General features: G+C 35.4%; 1 protein-coding gene across 2 annotated transcripts; it reads right to left on the reverse strand.

Annotated features, from left to right (window-relative positions):
• Positions 1-1,998: 1,998 nt before the first annotated feature.
• LOC6638506 lies at positions 1,999-17,637 on the reverse strand. 2 transcript variants are annotated; one of them, XR_002724127.2, is made up of 5 exons: positions 17,471-17,637; positions 5,533-6,692; positions 4,134-5,432; positions 3,270-4,050; positions 1,999-3,020 (listed from the first exon to the last, which is right to left on the reverse strand). XR_002724127.2 is itself a non-coding variant. In XM_002061453.4 (4 exons), the coding sequence occupies exons 2-4, from the start codon at positions 6,147-6,149 to the stop codon at positions 3,543-3,545; spliced, it is 2,424 nt and encodes an 807-aa protein (XP_002061489.1). In that variant the 5' UTR covers positions 6,150-6,692; positions 17,471-17,637; the 3' UTR covers positions 3,156-3,542. The 2 variants fall into 2 exon arrangements, 1 of the variants encoding a protein (XP_002061489.1); XM_002061453.4 differs by lacking the exon at positions 1,999-3,020 and having other exon boundaries at positions 3,156-4,050.
• Positions 17,638-18,353: the final 716 nt, after the last annotated feature.

An 18,353-nucleotide genomic window follows, 5' to 3' on the forward strand; every position in this document is an offset into this window, starting at 1 on the left:
AAGAGTTTGTTAGTTACTTAGAATTAAAACTAAGAGTTTGTTAGTTACTTTACAATTAAAACTAAGAGTTTGTTAGTTACTTTATTACCGCCGTTGTGGCAGGTGTACTGTTTATGTTTTAAAAAGGCCTCAAAAACTTAGCATATATTGTAGGAAAAATATCTTTTTTGGAAATCGTTCTAGAAGTTAAACTTCTATTTGTGAAATTCATCTAGAAGTTAAACTTCTGTTTGGGAAATTCTTGTCAAGCTTTTTGATAAAATATCAGTAAGTTTGATAATGTTTTGCTTGATATTACGAAATCAATCTGATCAGCAATGTTAAAAAAGCTGAAAGAACTTAAAGTTTTAATATATTTTGTCAAAGTTGTGCAATTTGATTTTCATGACGTTTCGCTTTACTAATTCATATTAACGACTTAACTTATTGTTACAACAGAAGAAGATAGCGTGCCCTTTCTGTCAAAACTAAATAAGTCAGCACAAAAACTTAAAAGTCTACTAAAATAAGAGTTTGGCCTCTAAAAGTATATTCTTAGACAACAAGTTTCTCATGCACAGTTTCGTTATCTCAACTAATTGAAACAAGACAAAGATAGTTGTTAATTCTAGAACTAAGCCGCTAAATTGAAGTTAGCTTCCTTTAAAGTTTTAAAGTTTTTCTTTTCTTTTTCCTTTATAATAACAAGTCAATTATTGTACAAGCCTTTGAATGTCACAGATGAAAAGCCTATGCCAAAAAACACTGTTATCCTTACTTAAACATTAGCTTTAATGAAACATTTATATTACTGGAAATAAAGCATCCAATGAACAAAAAATGAAAAAAGATAAAGATAATCATCATATATTGACTGGAAATAGCCAATTCTCTGATGTTTTTCCATGAGTCATGAATGAATAAACAAGATGATGAATTTCCTAAATGTACAAAATGCTGATCATAATCCAAATTCTTCTTTTTACTGCTTTACTTTTTGAAATCACGTACAGTCTATACCGTTTAGTTGAGATTAATACTGATACTGAAATCACTTATCTTATTCTATGTGCGCAGTTTTCACAAATTTGCTCTCATTCCATTTATGGTTTGATCAAGTAATTGTTATTGTTATTCCAACAGGTGTCCAGAGGTGACGTAAATTTGTAGATACTTACTTACAAGTACATAGATCCATATATGAATATTATTCCCCCTGTAGATTACAATTTAGATATGTATTTTGTATAGTTAGTTGCAAGTTTTAACGCCCCCACAGATTAAAATAAATAATAATAATAAGAGCAGGTCAACTGGTTAGTTTTATATTTTGCATATGCATTTATATATTTTTCTGAGACATTTATTTAGACACAAATACAGTAATATATATGTATTATAATTATATATATATATATATATTTATATGTATATAATAGTTGAATACTCTCTAAATTGTATGCCATAGGTTAAGCAATAAAATATTAACTAAAATGTACAGACTAAACGACTAAGACCAATGCAAACACTGCAAATGGAGTAGAACGAGGAGGAGAGTAGGGGCGGAGAGGGGGGGTGATAAACTTAACTCCTGGCTCTGAGCAAATTAAATACTAACAAGATTTAATAATATTACAATAGTTTAATTGCATTTTGATAATTTTACACAGTTTTAGACACAATTGACAAACAACATTTAAAAATATGAGGAGAATAATTAATAAATTCATTTTAGCTATTTAATATGCATAGTTGTTGTTGTTTTTCTATTTGTTGTTGCTGTTTTTTGTTTTTTTGTTTTTTGTAGGTTGCTGTAATTGCATAACATTCTCTATATATATTATATATATCTGCATATATATATATATATATATATATGTATAAATGTGATTTGCGTAATATATTGCTTACTCTTTAGATAGGCTTAGGTTTTTAATATATGTAGGTATGCATATATTATATATAGCTAATGTTTATATATATATGTATATACGTAAATTTGATATAAATTTTCTGTTGATTTTGGATTTTCGTTTTCATTTGAAATGTTTTTTTTTTTTGACTGCAACAAAAATGGCTTTCGTCTATTTAGTTATTTAGTTCTAAATGATTTTCGATAGAATTAAATTAAAAACATAAAATTAAAATCACAATTTTATAGACTTGATGTGTAATATATGTGTATGCATGTGTTGGTATATATGTCTTTGTGTGTGTATATGTATATGTGTGTGTGTGTGAGCAGGCCCGGCATTAAAAAGAATTCCCCCAAAGTGTGTCAAAAGGGAATTAATCCCCAATGACAATAGTGAATCATCGTCAATATTTTTATAGGTTTTTTGTTATTCTTTCTTTTCACACGAAGTCAGATGGAAATAATTTCAATGGAATTATCATTAAAATAATATAGATTTTAATATATTAAATCATGCTCTTGCTAGTTACTTTATAAAAAGTTGTAAAAGTTCAATTCTTCTAGATGGAAACTCATGAGCTTGATGGCAATTAGAAAAGTCACATCATAAGTCTAAGATTCACAGGTAAATAATTTTTTTAAATTTATGTATCTTTGCCAATTCTATATTGAAAACATGTGGAAAATTTTTTGTGTAATATTTTCCAACTGTATAAAACGACTTTATCTACACTACAAATTGAATTTCCTGTTGCAACACTTTTAATTTCATTTATGTATTTAAAGAAAGAAATAAATTAATAAACCTTTTGGAAATGTTGAAGTAAATCATTATGGGTTTTATATACATTTTATCTGCCGGGCCTGATTGCATGTAATTACTGCTGCTGCTGTTGTTGTTGTTGTTGATGTTGCTGCTGTTGCTGTGTGTTTATCATTCCTTGTCATCGTTAACATCATTCCGTATCATAATCATTTTTAATCCAGGCAAAATATTCATGAAAAATATTTCATTGGAATTTATTAAAGCATATTTTTGGGGGATTTGACGATTGGCAGGAAAGCGCAGGGAAAGGCACAATTCAATATTAATTAAAAATTGTTGCTGCAAGCTAAACGGTGAAAGCTGCAACAGAAAGGGCGAAAGAGAGAGAGAGAGAGAGAGAGACAGGAAGAAATGAATAAAATTAGCTAAATCATGATTATTTCGTTTATTTTTTGTTGTTGATTTTTTTGTTTATTTATTTTTAATATTTTTTGTGTTGACTGCACGAATTTAATAAGGAAAACAATCAAAACGCAGCACGATTTGCATGAGCCACGCCTCCCCACTGACTGCCTCCCCCAAAACTGCCATCATTCCAACAAAACTCACCTGCAGGAACACACACAGCGTGCAAAATGTTGTTGTAGTTGTTGTTGTTGTTTTTGTAGATGTTTGTGTTGTTGTTTGTTGCTTGGATTATGTTGTTGTTGTTGCTGCTGCTGCTGTTGTAGATGCGGGGTCGATGGCAACTGGAAACAAGTTGGAGTTGAATTTGGCTTTGGCCTCTTCTTTACTCTACGTCATCATCATCTTCATCATAATCATCATCACCATCATCATCATCATCATCATCATCATTATCATCATTCTGTCTATGCTATTCTACAGATACAGCGTCGCCTGTTGCCGCTGATCAAAATGATGTATATAGAGCTTCTTCTTCGACTTCTCTTTGGATGGCCGCAAATCCCAGACCAGATTGGATAGGCTACGCGGTCGGGACAAGCGCCGTGTTTTCTTTTCGGGCAGCTTATTGGAATCGCCTGAAGTGCGTCCACCGCTGCGCGATGAGTCCAATGTACCCTCACGTGGATTGTGGCTGCTGTTGGTGTTGTTGTTGTTGCTATTGTTGTTACTGCTGGAGCTACGACTGTGACTATGACTGTGAGGATGCGAATGCGAATGTGGAGCAGCAGCAGCAGCAGCAGCCAAATAGCCATGCGAATTAAGGATGCTACCACATTTGAGCACCACATCCGGCGGTGTGCCCGGAGAGGCAGCCACTCCCGACGCCGCCTTGTTAGTATGGCCTGAGATCGCAGGCGGCGTATTGGCTACTCCAGGATTATTGTTATCCGGTGTTAATTGTAAACTGCTGAGACTTTTGTATCTGCAAAGAAAGGGAGAATAAACACAGATATGCATTAGCTTTTGATCTTCAATCGCCAGGGAATTCCTTTGATTGGATCTTACCTAATGTGAAAGAGCGGTGATTGCGGCTCCAGCAGTGATTCCTTAGATGGCAAATGGTTATTGGGTGTCAGCACCTTGCCATGATGGGGATGAGGATTCGGATGTGGATGTGAATGTGGATGAGAATGCGTGTGGGAGGAATTACTATGGCCATGGCTATGGGAATGGGCATGGTGTGAGGCGGCAATAGCAGCAGCTGCCGCATTGGCCACAGCAACAGCTGTGTTGCCGTTGGGAGTTGTTGCTGCTGCTGCTGCTGCTGCTGTTGGCTGACCGTGTCCATGACTGTGACTGTTGTGGCTGTGGCTGTGACTGTGAATGTGACTGTGACTATGGCTGTGACTGGTGCCGGTGGAATTGCCATTGCTGCTACTGCCAGCACTATGGGCATTGGCATTCTTGATATAAAGCTTTGGTAGTGTGGGACGTTGACGTTTCTCCGCCGGTTTCTTGCCCGGTATGGTCTCAATTGGCGGCGGCACTGGCTTAATATCCTCCTGTATATGGCTATGATGATAATGATTGACCAGGTGATGCGAATGATGTGGCTGTGTATGTCCACCATTGCTGCTGCTGTGCTTATTCGATTCCAAACTGCTGTAATTGTTCATCTGTTGCTGTTGTTGCTGCTGGTGTTGATGTTGTTGCTGCTGCTGCTGTTGCTGATGATGTATCGGAGCCCTAATCAAACTACAATAATTACCACTGCCGCTATCCGTGTGATGTGACTTCAGTGTGGGTGACTCACAGATCGGTTCGAAACGTGCCAAACCCTTTGAGAGGGGCGTCAGGCCGCGTACATAATCATAAATATGATCAATTTCATTATACTCCTCGGCAATTTCAGTACTATTCATAACCTGTTGCTGTTGTTTGGACCACGAATCACAACTGGCACTCTTACGCAATACATAGCCACTTTCCGCCAGGCCACTGGCCATTCCGGCAGCCGAGGGTAACATCACAATGGGAAACCGCTGGCCATTGCGACTACTGAACTTGGAGTCCTTTTTCTCCTTTTCGCTCAGCTTGAGATCAACAATCTGCAGGCGATCCCTGGCATCGGACAACAGACGTTGCGCCTTGTCCAGGAAACGTGTATATTCAATAAAATGCTCCAATTGCTCCATATTCTTGGCCCGCTGTAGCTTGATCTTGGCATTTAGGGGAACTGGCACCAGATCTGTATCCTTCTGCAAAGGCAGAGCAAATATACGATCGATTTCCACACAGCCCAAAAGACGAAGTTCGGGTACAAAGGGTTGTTTCAGGCCCTTAGGTGCACTGCCATGGACCAATCTAAATACAGGGATGACAAGAGAAAGAGAATATCCAAAAATATAGAGCATAACTTATGTATTTATCAAAAAGGATGTAAACTGCTTGTCCCAAGACTCACCTCACAATCACTGGCATTCGTTTGAGTAGCAAATTCTTAACGGTATGCACACCGCTAATGCTATCCTCTCGTGCTATGGGCGAGAATTTTGCTTTGGTATCGAGGGGCAGATTGATAATCTCATCCTTAATGTTGCGGCACTGCAGGTACTTGCCATTGTCGTTCATGGTTGTGAGCAGTTCACCAGCATGTATGGTGCGATTCATTTGTTGGCAGCGAAACGTCTCCCGTACCAGGACGCGGGCATTGCGTCGCCGTGCCAGCTCGAGCACTGAATCGATGCAACGTGTCGAACGACCATCCTCGCTGAGTAACTCAAAATAACCGCCATAGGTCTCGGGTATGAGCACCTTGGCACCCACATTGGTGGGCTTGCGACCCTCTTTGATCTTGATGGGTTGCGCTAGGATTTGATATTTTTTACCAGCGCTTAGAAATAATGCCGTACTTTGGAGCGATGGGGCCGACAGGGTGGGCACACCCAGTGCCTGATGTTGGCCCTTAAGGATTTTGGCCACCGCCGGCAACGGTTGTTTGGAAAAGTCGCGCAAATAGACGGGCGAGGCATCGCCAAAGCGAGAGGCGGCCAATATGATTTGACCATCGGTGGCGGCCATATCGCGATTGAAGAAAGAGAGCAGTTTGCTGCGCGCCAATTGCACATTAAATGATAGTAAATTTCATTGGACTGGCTGTGGTGTGGGCAAATGCTCCCCGCCAACGGCTCCCTCCTCGCTCTCACTCTCCTCACTATAGTCGCTGTTCTCTTGTGCCTTCTCTGCTGCGTATTCCTCCTTGTTGGCGTTGAGCTGATCTTCGAGAGCTCGACGCTTGGCCAACTCCTGTTGGCGCTGTCTCAATAGCTGGGCACCGCGTCTACAGCAGGCGTGTGCTAATTCCTCCTCCTCACTGGGCGTGGCTCCGGCCGCCGACGCCGCTGCTGCCTCCTGGCAGTAACCGCTGCTCGTCAAATTAGTGTGCTGGGTCAGCAGTCGCGTGGATGTCTGCAGTGCGTAGTTAAGATACTGCATTCGGTTTGCTTTACTCTTCTCCTCCTGGCCACAGTGTGCGAATTGTATATTCTAAATCTCTGGCTCTGATCTCTCCCTTTATCTCTTTCTCTCTCTGTCACTCTCTTACTCAGTCGCTAAATCCTCACTCTGCAAATAAAGAGAAACGACAAAATTTTATTAATTATAAGCAATGAGAATCGTAATTTAAGATAATAAAGTAAGTACCTATTAATTGTCATTATTTAGAAATTCTTTCAGCGACTTACAGTTATAAAATTAAAGCATACTTTAAGGGGAATTGCGGTTTCTAAATTTTCGAATTTGTTAAGCGAATAAGAATAGTAAAATTAAAGGCATTGTGGTTTCAAAAGTTGCATTAGAATAATTAATTAATTGTTAAAAATAAAATTATGTCGATTTTAGGACTAACAGTCAATCAGAAAACTAAAGCATAGTTCTGGGAGTTTTTAATGCGCTTTTTCAAACCATACTGATTTAAGATCTTCATTGTCAATAAATTTATGGATTTTTGTTTAAGCCAAAGACCAAACTGCTCAATGCACATTTAGCTTTACTTAATTTTGTAAAACGTTTTTAGCATTAGAACGATTCCAAGTAACTAAGTACCTATAGTAATACGACTGAATCATAAGTTAAATTCTATTTATTATTGCCACAAAGTCTTAGAGCGACTTCTCTTTGAGTGCCAAGAATTTGACATTCTCTAAAACCTATTACAGTCATAACTTTTGGATTCCCAAGAAGTTTGTAAGTGTGTGACCCATTCTAAAACATATGCCAAGTCAATGCCATATTTCATGATTTTGTAGCACTGTGTAAATTGTATGAGAGGGCCAAATAATAAGACCATTCCTCTTGCTATTTATTCTTCACACACACACACACACACACACATACATAAGTGTATATACAAGGTGTTATTTATGAGCTCCATAAACTGCATAGGAACGACGAAGAAAATATCAAAAAGAGAAGATGGTAAAAATGGCAAAGTGCAGAAAACGAAAATGCAGACCACAAACATGCATATAAATAGACAAGAGATGACTCCAGCGGCGTCCAGAAAAATATTCTTGGAGACGTTGTTGGCCATGGCGACAATGCCAAAAGATGCCATTAAGAGGACTATGGAGGAGTATGGGTCGACATTGGGATTCGGACTTTGGGGGCCAACAAATGGCAAGACATTAAAAGTACTTAAAGGATATTTGCATATTTTATGGGCAAACATAAATGCGGCTGATTACAAGAATAAGGAAAAGGCAAATGGTTGGGAGATTTTTGCCATGGCCATCACCTTTGCCTTTGCCTTTGCATTGGCATTGATTTTCTACACACACACACACACACACACACATACACATAAAGTGAGCAAGATGGATATAGAAAGAGCCCCCGAAGCTCCTACTATCCCTTGGGCTTCTATCTTGGCATTTGCATATGGTTCCCGTAGTTGAGAGATTCCATAAACTAGGAAGGAGGTTTGCTCGGCTTAGTAAATTAGTTGGCAATTAGTAAAGTGGCCACAGCTGCTGACCAATTGACTTACACCACTACAAACCACTCTCAGTTCTCCCTAACTGCATACATGCGTGCAGAAATGGAAATTTTGTAATTGCTTTTCTATTTAAACTGGTGCAAGAACAACTGTTTGTATGTTGTTGTTGTTGTTGTTGTTTGTTGGCTGCTGCTGTTGCTATTGCATTTAAGCCTCGTTAAAAGATGACCATAAAACATTTTACGACCATTGCATTGCTCTTTGGCTTACTAAATCTTGTTGTTTTTGGCTTAAAGGCTTTAAAATTTAATAAATTTTCCAATGTTTTCATTACTTAGAATATAAATTAGTTAAAAATGGAGTGGGCACTGCTTCCCTGCTGGTTGTTAGGAAGCAAAAACCTGAACAGCGGCTAACCGGCAATCATTAGGAAAGCTCAAAAATGTGGCAACTTGTTGGTGAGTTTAGATGAACACAAGTAGGAAGTTGGCAAACATCTGTTTCACACATTGTTAAGTTCCGGTTAGAAAGACTTTCTTGTTTCTCCAAAGTCATCTCCTTGCACCTGTCAGAGAGGGACTTTCTTATCATGTCGAAAACAGTTTCCGGCAAAAAACAGATGGTTTTCAAATTCAATTCCAATATATGTATTCTTTAAAAATTAAACAAAAAATCTTATGACCGAAAAGGACAATTGGTAAACATTGTGTAAAATAATTCAATAACTTTAAAAAGCTATGCAAATTTTCTAAAAATTAATTTTGCATTGCCTTTGAAAAAGTTCGTTTGTGGCTTCTTTTGCTACTTTTAAGTCTTAAATTTGGTAAATGGAATGTAAGTCATACTAAACAAATTACTACATATTTGCTTCAACTGTTGAAACGAGAATAAATAAATAGAAATGAAAGTAAAGAAATTGGTACTCCAAATTAGAAAAATTTTAAATATTGTATTAAGTTTGTTACACAAGCAATCTTAAGTCAAATTTTTGGCTTAAAGAAGCTAAATAAATATTTAAACTATTTAATTACAGGTTAAACTAATATTAAATTAATAGTTGTGGGGTCCTTGGTTGCGCATTCTTATCTCTGATTCAGCAGTTAACAAAACTCATGTAAAGCTTTAAAATAAGTTGTTTACCTTGTCAGTAGTTACTTTTAGTATATAGCAATATTCGATTAGCATGAAATTGGCAGAAAATTAGCGAGTAACCTCTTTTTTTTGAGTTTGTAATAATCAGAGTGAAAATTTGAAAAGCAAATGAAAATAAAGTTTGCTTGTCGAAATCTTATATATCAATCAATTGCAATTTAAATAAAAGAAAAATTGCAAACAATAAAGTTAAGACAATATATGTATGTATATGTGCAAGAGTGAAATTACTTTGGCCAATTAACTCTCTCAGTCTTATTGGCAATTAATTTTCACCAATGGAAAGTACCTTTTCTTTTGCAAAACCAGAGGCAGACAGAGGGTAAATACTAAATACTAAAAAAACCAAATACTGGGAGAAGGAGCTGTAGATGGGGAATTGTCGGGGAATTCTCACGCTCAACGTGGCTCGACGGTTGTTGTTGTTGTTTGTAACTTATGTGGAAACGTGACATTTTCTTGGCTACTGGACAAAAATTGATGCCACCAGAGACTCTTTTTCCTCTCTCTCTCGCTCTGTGTCTCTGGTTGGAGCAGCACCAGCAGCAGCAGCAGGAGGAGACAGAAGAGGATTGGTCCAGTCAACGACAGCGACATCGACTTGTTTCCTGGCTTGTACGTGTCTGGGGGTTTTTTAGTTGTTGTTGCTTTTGATGTCACACAATGACACAGTTTCAAGTGCTGAGCCATCGTAATTTGTATTTAGCCTCGTCTCGCCTTATTTTTTTGTTTTTGTTTTTAGAAAAGATCTCATCGAAAATGTCTTAATTAATTTGCACTGGCGCTCCACCCCTAACCCCAAGTAACATGACAACCCCGTGCTCTCATTTCTCATTTTGACTGAAAAGTGGCCCTAACTAGTCTAGTCCAGTCCACCACTTCACTTCAAGCAACCCAGTCAAGCACTCCCTTTAGGCATCGAAACTCATTTAATTTATGACTGACATGAAATGAGATGACTTGGCTTGAAGCCACACAAAAGGCTTGCATTACTTTTTTTTCTTCTTTTTTTAATAAGCAAGCAAGCACCAGAAAGAGGAAAAAAAATGAGAAGAGATATAAACATATATGTATGAATCCTTTTCAACATCCTGTTGCCTGTTGCTAGTTCCCCTCTTTGGGCCATGTTAGGAAACAAAGACATCAGGCCCAGGGGCTAAAACACTTGAACAAATGAAGCCCCCAAAGAGTCAATATGCGAAGCACTGAGAATGAGGTGAATGATGCACCAACTACTCATACAGGAAAAGGCGACAAGGAGTTATGCTCCTATGGCAAAAAAAAAAAAAAATGTAACCCAAGACGCAGGCCAAGCACATAATGAGAATATGCCATAAAAAAAGCAAAAAAAAATGTTTAAAAACAGAAAAAATCAAGCTTAAAAGGAAGGGGAACCAAGTAAGAAACGTACGAAAAAAGAACGAAACGGAAAGCTACATATGCGGGATGAAATGTAAATATGCGACCATAATATACCCTTTAAAGAATCACAAAACAAATTTCATAATAACTTTGTTTAAAGTGCATAATTTCTGCCTATAAAACTTGCTTAAAATATTTATCCTCCTTACTAAATGAAATATTTCATTGACTCTAAGATATTACAGACAAATAATACAAAAATTAATGTAATAGTCAGACTAGAATTGGAATAGGGAAACGATTTTCAGAAGCTAATTATACAACCTTTTTTTAATATGTATATTACTCTTCAATGAATTGATAGATTGATTTTTCTATTGTCTTGCTAAAATTGCATAAAGTGAGTAAGAAAAGGAAATTGTTTTTAATTTAAATAATTGTAAAAGTCTTGTATACCTTTCTTAAAGAGTATTAAGTAAAGGCAAAGTGCGATAAATGCAATGCCAAAAGGATTAGGGCAGCTATGTACAACACGGCCCAAAACATACATATATATACATATGTATTTCACAAAGAAGTGAGTATGTGTGTGTGTGCTAGCTGAATGTCTGTGCATAGGTGGGTGGCCTTTGTTTGAGCCAACAAAAGCGGCAGCAACGGAGCTCTAGCAAAAAAAAAAAAGGAAAAGTGTAAGGAGCATATCCCGGTCGCAGACCAGAAACAGCTCATAAAGGGAAACACACCCACAGAAACTTGGGGTGTTTGTGTGTGTGTGTGTGTGTGTGTGTGTTGGACTGGCACATTAATCACACTAAAGAGTTTTACAAAATGCAACTCAACTCCAGGCTGACAACATTGGGCTAAAGCCAAAGCCATATCCAGTTGCCGAGTTTCTGTAGTTGCAGTTGTTGTCACCACTTTAAGCTGCGGCTTAAAAAAATTGCGGCACGACGGGATCGGGTGGGGAATCAGCTTAGAATCCGCGTCCGCCCACGCAGCCAGCACTTGACTCTCTCAGTCTCTGCATATCTCACTCCAGCTCCAACATCTCGCTTACTGTCTCTGCATCTTGGCTATATGGTTATAAACGCAATATTCCTATTTTTTGCCATGGATACGACAAGAGAACGATAGAGAGAGAGAGAGAGAGAGAGAGAGAGAGTGAGAGGGAGAGAGAGAGAAAGAGACTCCTTTTTATACACTTTTTCATTATTTGATTTCATTTCCTTTGCTTTTTGTCAAGCACGCCAGAAGGAACACCTTCAACTTCAGCTGTGCTGTAGCTTTGGTTCCCCCCACAGTTCCCCTCTTCACCGTGTTGAGTCCTTCTTCCACTGGCTCGCTCACAAGTTGCCTTATTATGTCGTTCTTAGCGCTTTTGATTACTTTTTATCCGCTTTTGGCCGCGGGTTTTCATAGCATACAGCTTTTGTTGTTGGTTGGTTGTTGGTGCTGGTGCTGGTTGTTGGTTTCAGATCTCTTTCCCTCCCTTCCACTACAAACAGTCACCCTGTCAACCCCCTTCCACTTGTGGTGTGACTAATGACGTGCCGGCCAATGGACAGCATTGCGTTTGTTTAGTCTCTATCCAAATTCCCCTTTCCCTCTCATCCCATTCCCCAACCATGATGATGTAAATAAATGAAATAATATGGTTTTTCTGTTGTCTGGCTTGAAAAATTAACGCTGACCATTCTTGACTTCTTTTTATTTTCCTCCCCCCACCAAACCAACAATGGGAGGGTAAATGGGTATACCAAGCTAGACGAAATGTTTGTACAATAATTGAGCACATAAACTAAATAAATTTCTAATCACGACAAATAACTAAAATTATATAGTCCACGACATACTCATACATATGTAATTAGAAATACATTAATATATATTTATAGATATATTTATCTATCTATCAGACAACGTATGTATATTTTAAAGACATATCAACGTGACATATAATTTTCTGTTTTTAAGTCAGTATTTGCTTAAGACGATTGAGATATTAAAAATTTATAACTAAATTATATGGTTCTCTGAGTTATAGAATTTTGAGGAAAAATCTTAAATTGGATAAAAGTTATACTAATAAATATTAATGACCAGAGACTTGTTTATAAATTTTTGTAAGACTTCTGAATTAGATATAATTATTTTTGGCATATCATACATATTCATATCAATCTAAGCCTTTAGACTCTTTTTTCAGAAAACCAAACCTCTGGTTTTTTCAAGAATCTCAAACTGAAATATGTTGACATTTTGAAAAACATAGGTTTGGCTTCTTAAAGATGAAAATATATTTTTAATAATTTTACTAACTATTTTGGTATTACTTGAATATGTTTTCTCATGTCATGTTTCCTTCCCCGATGAAGGAATTCTTAAAAGGTAAACTAAAATAAAAAAACAAAAAAAAACTAAAATTTCAATAGCGTTAATGTCTTTAATATTTTTTACAGTCTAGATTTCAAATGTCTAAATAGGCCTATGATTCGGATTGATTATCTCTTTATGAAACAGGGTATTTTTACGTCTATATTTTAACTAATTTTCTATTATTAGGTTGGGGTCTTTTTCCTTTTTCTTTTTTTGGTTTTTGCACGCTTTTGGTTTTTTATTGTGGACAGTTCGGGTTTTTGCTTTCATTTGTCAAGTTGCTGAATGTTTTGTGAACCGAAGGGAGAATCTCTGTTGAATTTGTTATTGTTGTGTTATTCCTCCCCTCAGACACCATCGTTATATGAGGAAAAGTTTGTTTTTTGGTTGTTGAAAATTAATCATTAAAAAAAGGGAAGTGAGAAAAAGACCAAACCAAAAAATAACACCATCATTGGCTAAAACAATTACATTTTAGTTACTTTATAATTATAATTACCTCAGAAAAGAGAATTTAACAAGTTTTTTAATATTAGAACTTAATCTATGTACTAGATATTTACTTTGGATGGTCCTTACAATTACTAAAGTAGTATAATTTAAATTACTTTAATTAGTTTTTGATTAGAAAATGCTTTTGTTGAATGGACTTTAAATTTCTTTGTATATTGTTGTATCAGAAATTAAAATGAGATAACAATTATATGAGTTAATGAATGTACGATTAAAATGTAACTACTAACTAAAACCTAACAGTCAATTAGGTACTTAGATCAGTGTTTAATTCTAGTCGGATGCCATTTTTAAACCAATTATTTAAGCTTGAATTCTAGCTTATAAATAGATCAATCTTTTATACTGTTCGATAAAAACTTTTCATACAATCTGTTTCATACAAGTTAGTTGTAGTTCTCCATTAAAATGAATTTTGTCAGGGGCATAACTAATAGTAGCTGGAATTATGGATTTCAATCTTGTTTTCTCATTCAATTTAATATATATTTCTAGTACACCCTTCAATGGAAATCATATGCCAGGGTCAATTCATTCAAACGTAGCCTTAAATGGCTAATATAAAACCTCAAAAATAAGTCAACCTGCTTTATATATGTATGTACATTCGTTGTTGTTGTTGTAATTTATTTCATGCTAAATTTAACAATTGGAACGCGCCCCATAACCGCCAATTTTTGAATCATAAATGGCGGGGGCAGGCAGCAAACAAAATCAAAAGCAATTAAAATGCAAAGCCACAAAAACGACAAAGGGTAAAGTTATTTGTATATTTCTTTTGATTGTTTCTGTGTGTTACTTGGTTTTTTTTTTATTGAAATGTTGATGTGCTTACTAATCAGCCAAGTCCGAGTCCGAGTTGTCTGTCTGACTGTCCGGTTTAGGTCAGAGAGTGGGAAATAACGTAGAATTTTTCATTTTGGTTCTTTTTATTAATCATGCGCTGAATGCACAAACAGGCTAATGAATGAAATCAATAGAAGACGAAGGAAGAGTGGAAATGGAAGTGGAATGGTTTGGATTGGACTGAAGTTGAATGATGGAGAACCACCAAACCAAATGGGGATATGTCACAGGAAATCGAAACCGAAATGCAGTGACATTTGCTCGAGCATAATATGACTCTTTTGCTTCTTTTTTTTTTTGGGTTGCGCCACCTTTAGATGGCTGCTTCTCCTTCACCTTCACCGTCTCCGCCTCCTGCTGTCAATAAGAACCGTTGCCTTTTGAAGTTGGCCAGTGGAGCGTTGTGTCTCAAAAAGTTCATTGAGCATTCAATGTTTGACTTTAATTTATGCTTTACGAGTGTTTATTGTTTAGGTCTTCCATTTCCATTTTACCTTTGCTCTGGCACCTTTTTTTACTCTTTCGAACTGTTCTTCATTCTGTTTGCCTTTTTGAACGAAAGTTGTTACTTTTTTTTTTCTTATGTTTTTCTTTTTTCTAGTTTTTATGTCACTTTGATTGAGTTCTTTTCTTTGACTCTGGGTTTGAGAAAGGGAAATCCCTTTTTTTTTTTTTTGGTTAAACCATTCTCTCTCATCTCATCCCACCTATTTGTAGGTAAATGTTGCAGCTTTTGGAGAGACAAATAGAGAATTAACCATAGGCTGGGCCCTGTTTTGCCACATTGGGCTTGGCCTATCTATCCTCATTGAGGATGGGCCATATACTTTTGACCCAGAAAACAAGAAAAATACAATAAGAAAATGAAAATGTCTTGCCGATGTCCGCCTTATTTTTTCTTTTATATTTTTTGTAAGTGAAATTTTCAAACGCTATCAAAGGGGGCAAAATGTCTTTTAAAGTCAATATTATATGTATGTTGTATGCATTTGACATAGAAGATGAAGGTTTTTTTTTTTTAATGTTGTTTGTTGCGTTGGTGTTGCGGCACACTAAAAGATAGAGACAGTAAGAAAGACAGTCAGAAAGAGAAAGAGAGAGAGAGAGAGAGAGAGAGAGAGAGAGAGGGAGGGAAGTGAGAGGTCCATTAAGTTGTCAATCTAAACTGAGTGGGTTGGTTAATGATCACTGATAATGAATAGCTTGAAATATTTCCATACTTTCCTTTAACACAATGGGCATTAGATAAATTCCCATAAAAATTATTACAAATAACAAGTTTATTCAATTAAAGATCGCTTACAATATTTAAAAAGGGGCGCATCGATATAAAAATCATGAAACTATATATTTAACCCATTATGAATAGGAAAGGGCTTAATTTAACATATTGATTGACACTCCAAAAGAAAAAAAACCTCTGCAATTAGTTCGAATTCTATGTAAAAACGATTCTCTATTATCATATTATTCAGATCTAGGTAAACGCAATTAAAGTTAAATTCAAAAGAATACCGAAAATCTATATATAGGAAAATAAGATTTAATGAATGTAGAGAAAAGTTTTAGCCAATAGAAGATTAAAAGCCCCATGATTGAGGGCTAAAGAATATATGTTTAAGTTCATCAACTAATCCATTTGAAGTGCAATAGTTCTCTCTAATCAACGAACACATTTGCCACTTGCATAATCTATAATTAAATAACAATAATTACACTATGGGAATAGTATTCCAATGTGCATAAATAAATGAGCTAAAAAAAATATGCAAAAATTTGCTTTGCTATGCAGTTTCAGTTTCAAACTTATTGAATGAAAAAAAATATGCGGAATTTTTTATGGAAATTAATGTGAGAATTATACAGAAATTTATGATTAATAAATTGCTTAATAGGTATAAACCTTTTTCAAGTTAAAAATAAAAGGTTTTTTTTATGAGCTAAAAAAAAGGCATTTGGGATCGAACGCAGCTTGAAGTGCATTTTGTAGTTCTGATTCAGATAATTAATGAGATGGGATCATTAATTTATCGTTAACGTTTTTGATTAATACATTTCTTCAGATTTTTATTTCTCTTTCTTTTGAGATATGTAAATTGAGTTAACTTGCTTTTAGTGTGTGATGTTCCCGTACTAAGAAAACTTAATTATTATTGTACAATAATTATTCTTAAGAAAAAGAACTTTAATTTCTAACATTTTTTTTCTTTATCTTTAGCCGACAATTTTGAGTTTTCTTTTTAAGTATTTAACAAAAGCGGTTTCAGATTTCCTAAAAATGGGCCGATCTTAAATACTCTGCAAGTTTTAATCAACTTCTTGGTAAAGTAATTAATAAAATGTGCATTAGGGAAGATGACCTTATAGTTTTCTTTTGTTAATTTCTGTACTTGAGTTTTCTAACTCTAACTCAGTTTTGGTTTTTATCCAATTTCACTTAATAATCGATTAGTTCATCGATTTTCAAAATTATGTAAAATATATAAATATATTGCTTGAAATTTGTAAGCTTTGAAAGTTTATTTTTTTACATTTTCAGTGTCATTGTCAATAGCAAATTTCACAAGTATCTAAAACATTTATTTATGTATTATTTCATAAAAATCTAAAATTTATAATGTTTTAAATTCGTTGTAATAATTTTCCCTAGGCACTTATTTTTAAAACAATTCAATTAAAATAAAAAAAATTATTTTAAATAGACCAAAGAAAAAAGAATTTGGGAGACAGTTCTTTACTTTTTTTGGCAACTAGTTTTACAATAATTAAATTTGTTTTTAACGTTACAAAACTTTCTTAAATATATAAAAGGTGGAGCATAAAAAAATCATATGAAATATTATCAAGATGGCAATCTAAATGATATTTAATTTTTATATATTTTCTGGTATATCCAGTTAGCAATAGTTAAACACAATACAAGTTAAACTTTAAGCTGATTTGTCGAATACATTAAATAGACAGATGCCAAAAAAAAGTGACTATATAGTATATAGACTTTCTGTGTGGTTTGACAGAAAAACTTTCTTTTCACACAATATCGCACACATTAATAATATTCATATTTAACCCAATTTTCAGAGCATGACGCTAATTACAAAGGGAATTGAAAAGATATATATATGTGTACCTATATTCCAATATTCATATATCTCACCTATGAATATCCAAATAAAAAAAAAGTGTGTGACGACTGCTTTTCATGCAAAATGATTGTTTAGGTAGCTGCTCCTGCTCTACATAAATTGCCGTTAAATTTTGTTAACACTTTTTGTTGTTGGCAATCAATTAACACCACAAATCACATACACATGGGCACAACAAAAACACACACACAAACACACAAATACAGATTACTCATTGAACTTTGTTGTTGTTGTTGTTGTCGTTGGTGGTTTCTATTTGACTTTTTCTTTTACTTCTTTTGTGCTTAACAACTTATTTCGTAATATTTCATTTATTTTGCCAAAGATTGATGAATTTCTTTTGTGTGGTTAACTGTAATTTTTTTTTCCTTTAACAAAGAATTATATATTTTTGTTGTTGGTTTTTTCTTCTTTGTTTTACTTTCACACTATGACGAAATTTTTAGCTGTTTTTTGTTGTTGTTAACAATAATTTGCATTTGAAAAAATCTCGCGTGGGTTGTCGCGCGCACGCGCAAATGTTTTTGGTCGAAACGTTCGAGATCGAGAGAGAACTGAGAACCGATGAACCGGTCGGAGCGACGAGCTCCAAGCTAATGAATTGTATTTTTTTTTTTTGAGGGTTCTGAGCCTCCAGTCAGGTTGAGTGGTCAGAACGCTGTGAACTGTTAGTTAACAGCGGCTTAACAGATCAGGCCAGGTAAAAACCAGTCTCAATCAATTCTCTCTCTCTCTTTCTGTGTGTGTGTGTCTCTTATTTTGTATTGGCCACTATCACTTAATCCCTTTGGCTCTCTCTCTCCATTTTTTGTGTTTTTCTCTACCTGATTCTCTCTGTTTCTCAGGTTTTTTTTGCGGCATTTGTTTTGGGCTCTAATTTCTAAGCAAATGTTC

This window comes from Drosophila willistoni, assembly GCF_018902025.1.
Source record: "Drosophila willistoni isolate 14030-0811.24 chromosome 2L unlocalized genomic scaffold, UCI_dwil_1.1 Seg139, whole genome shotgun sequence".
Taxonomy (NCBI): Eukaryota; Metazoa; Arthropoda; class Insecta; order Diptera; family Drosophilidae; genus Drosophila; species Drosophila willistoni.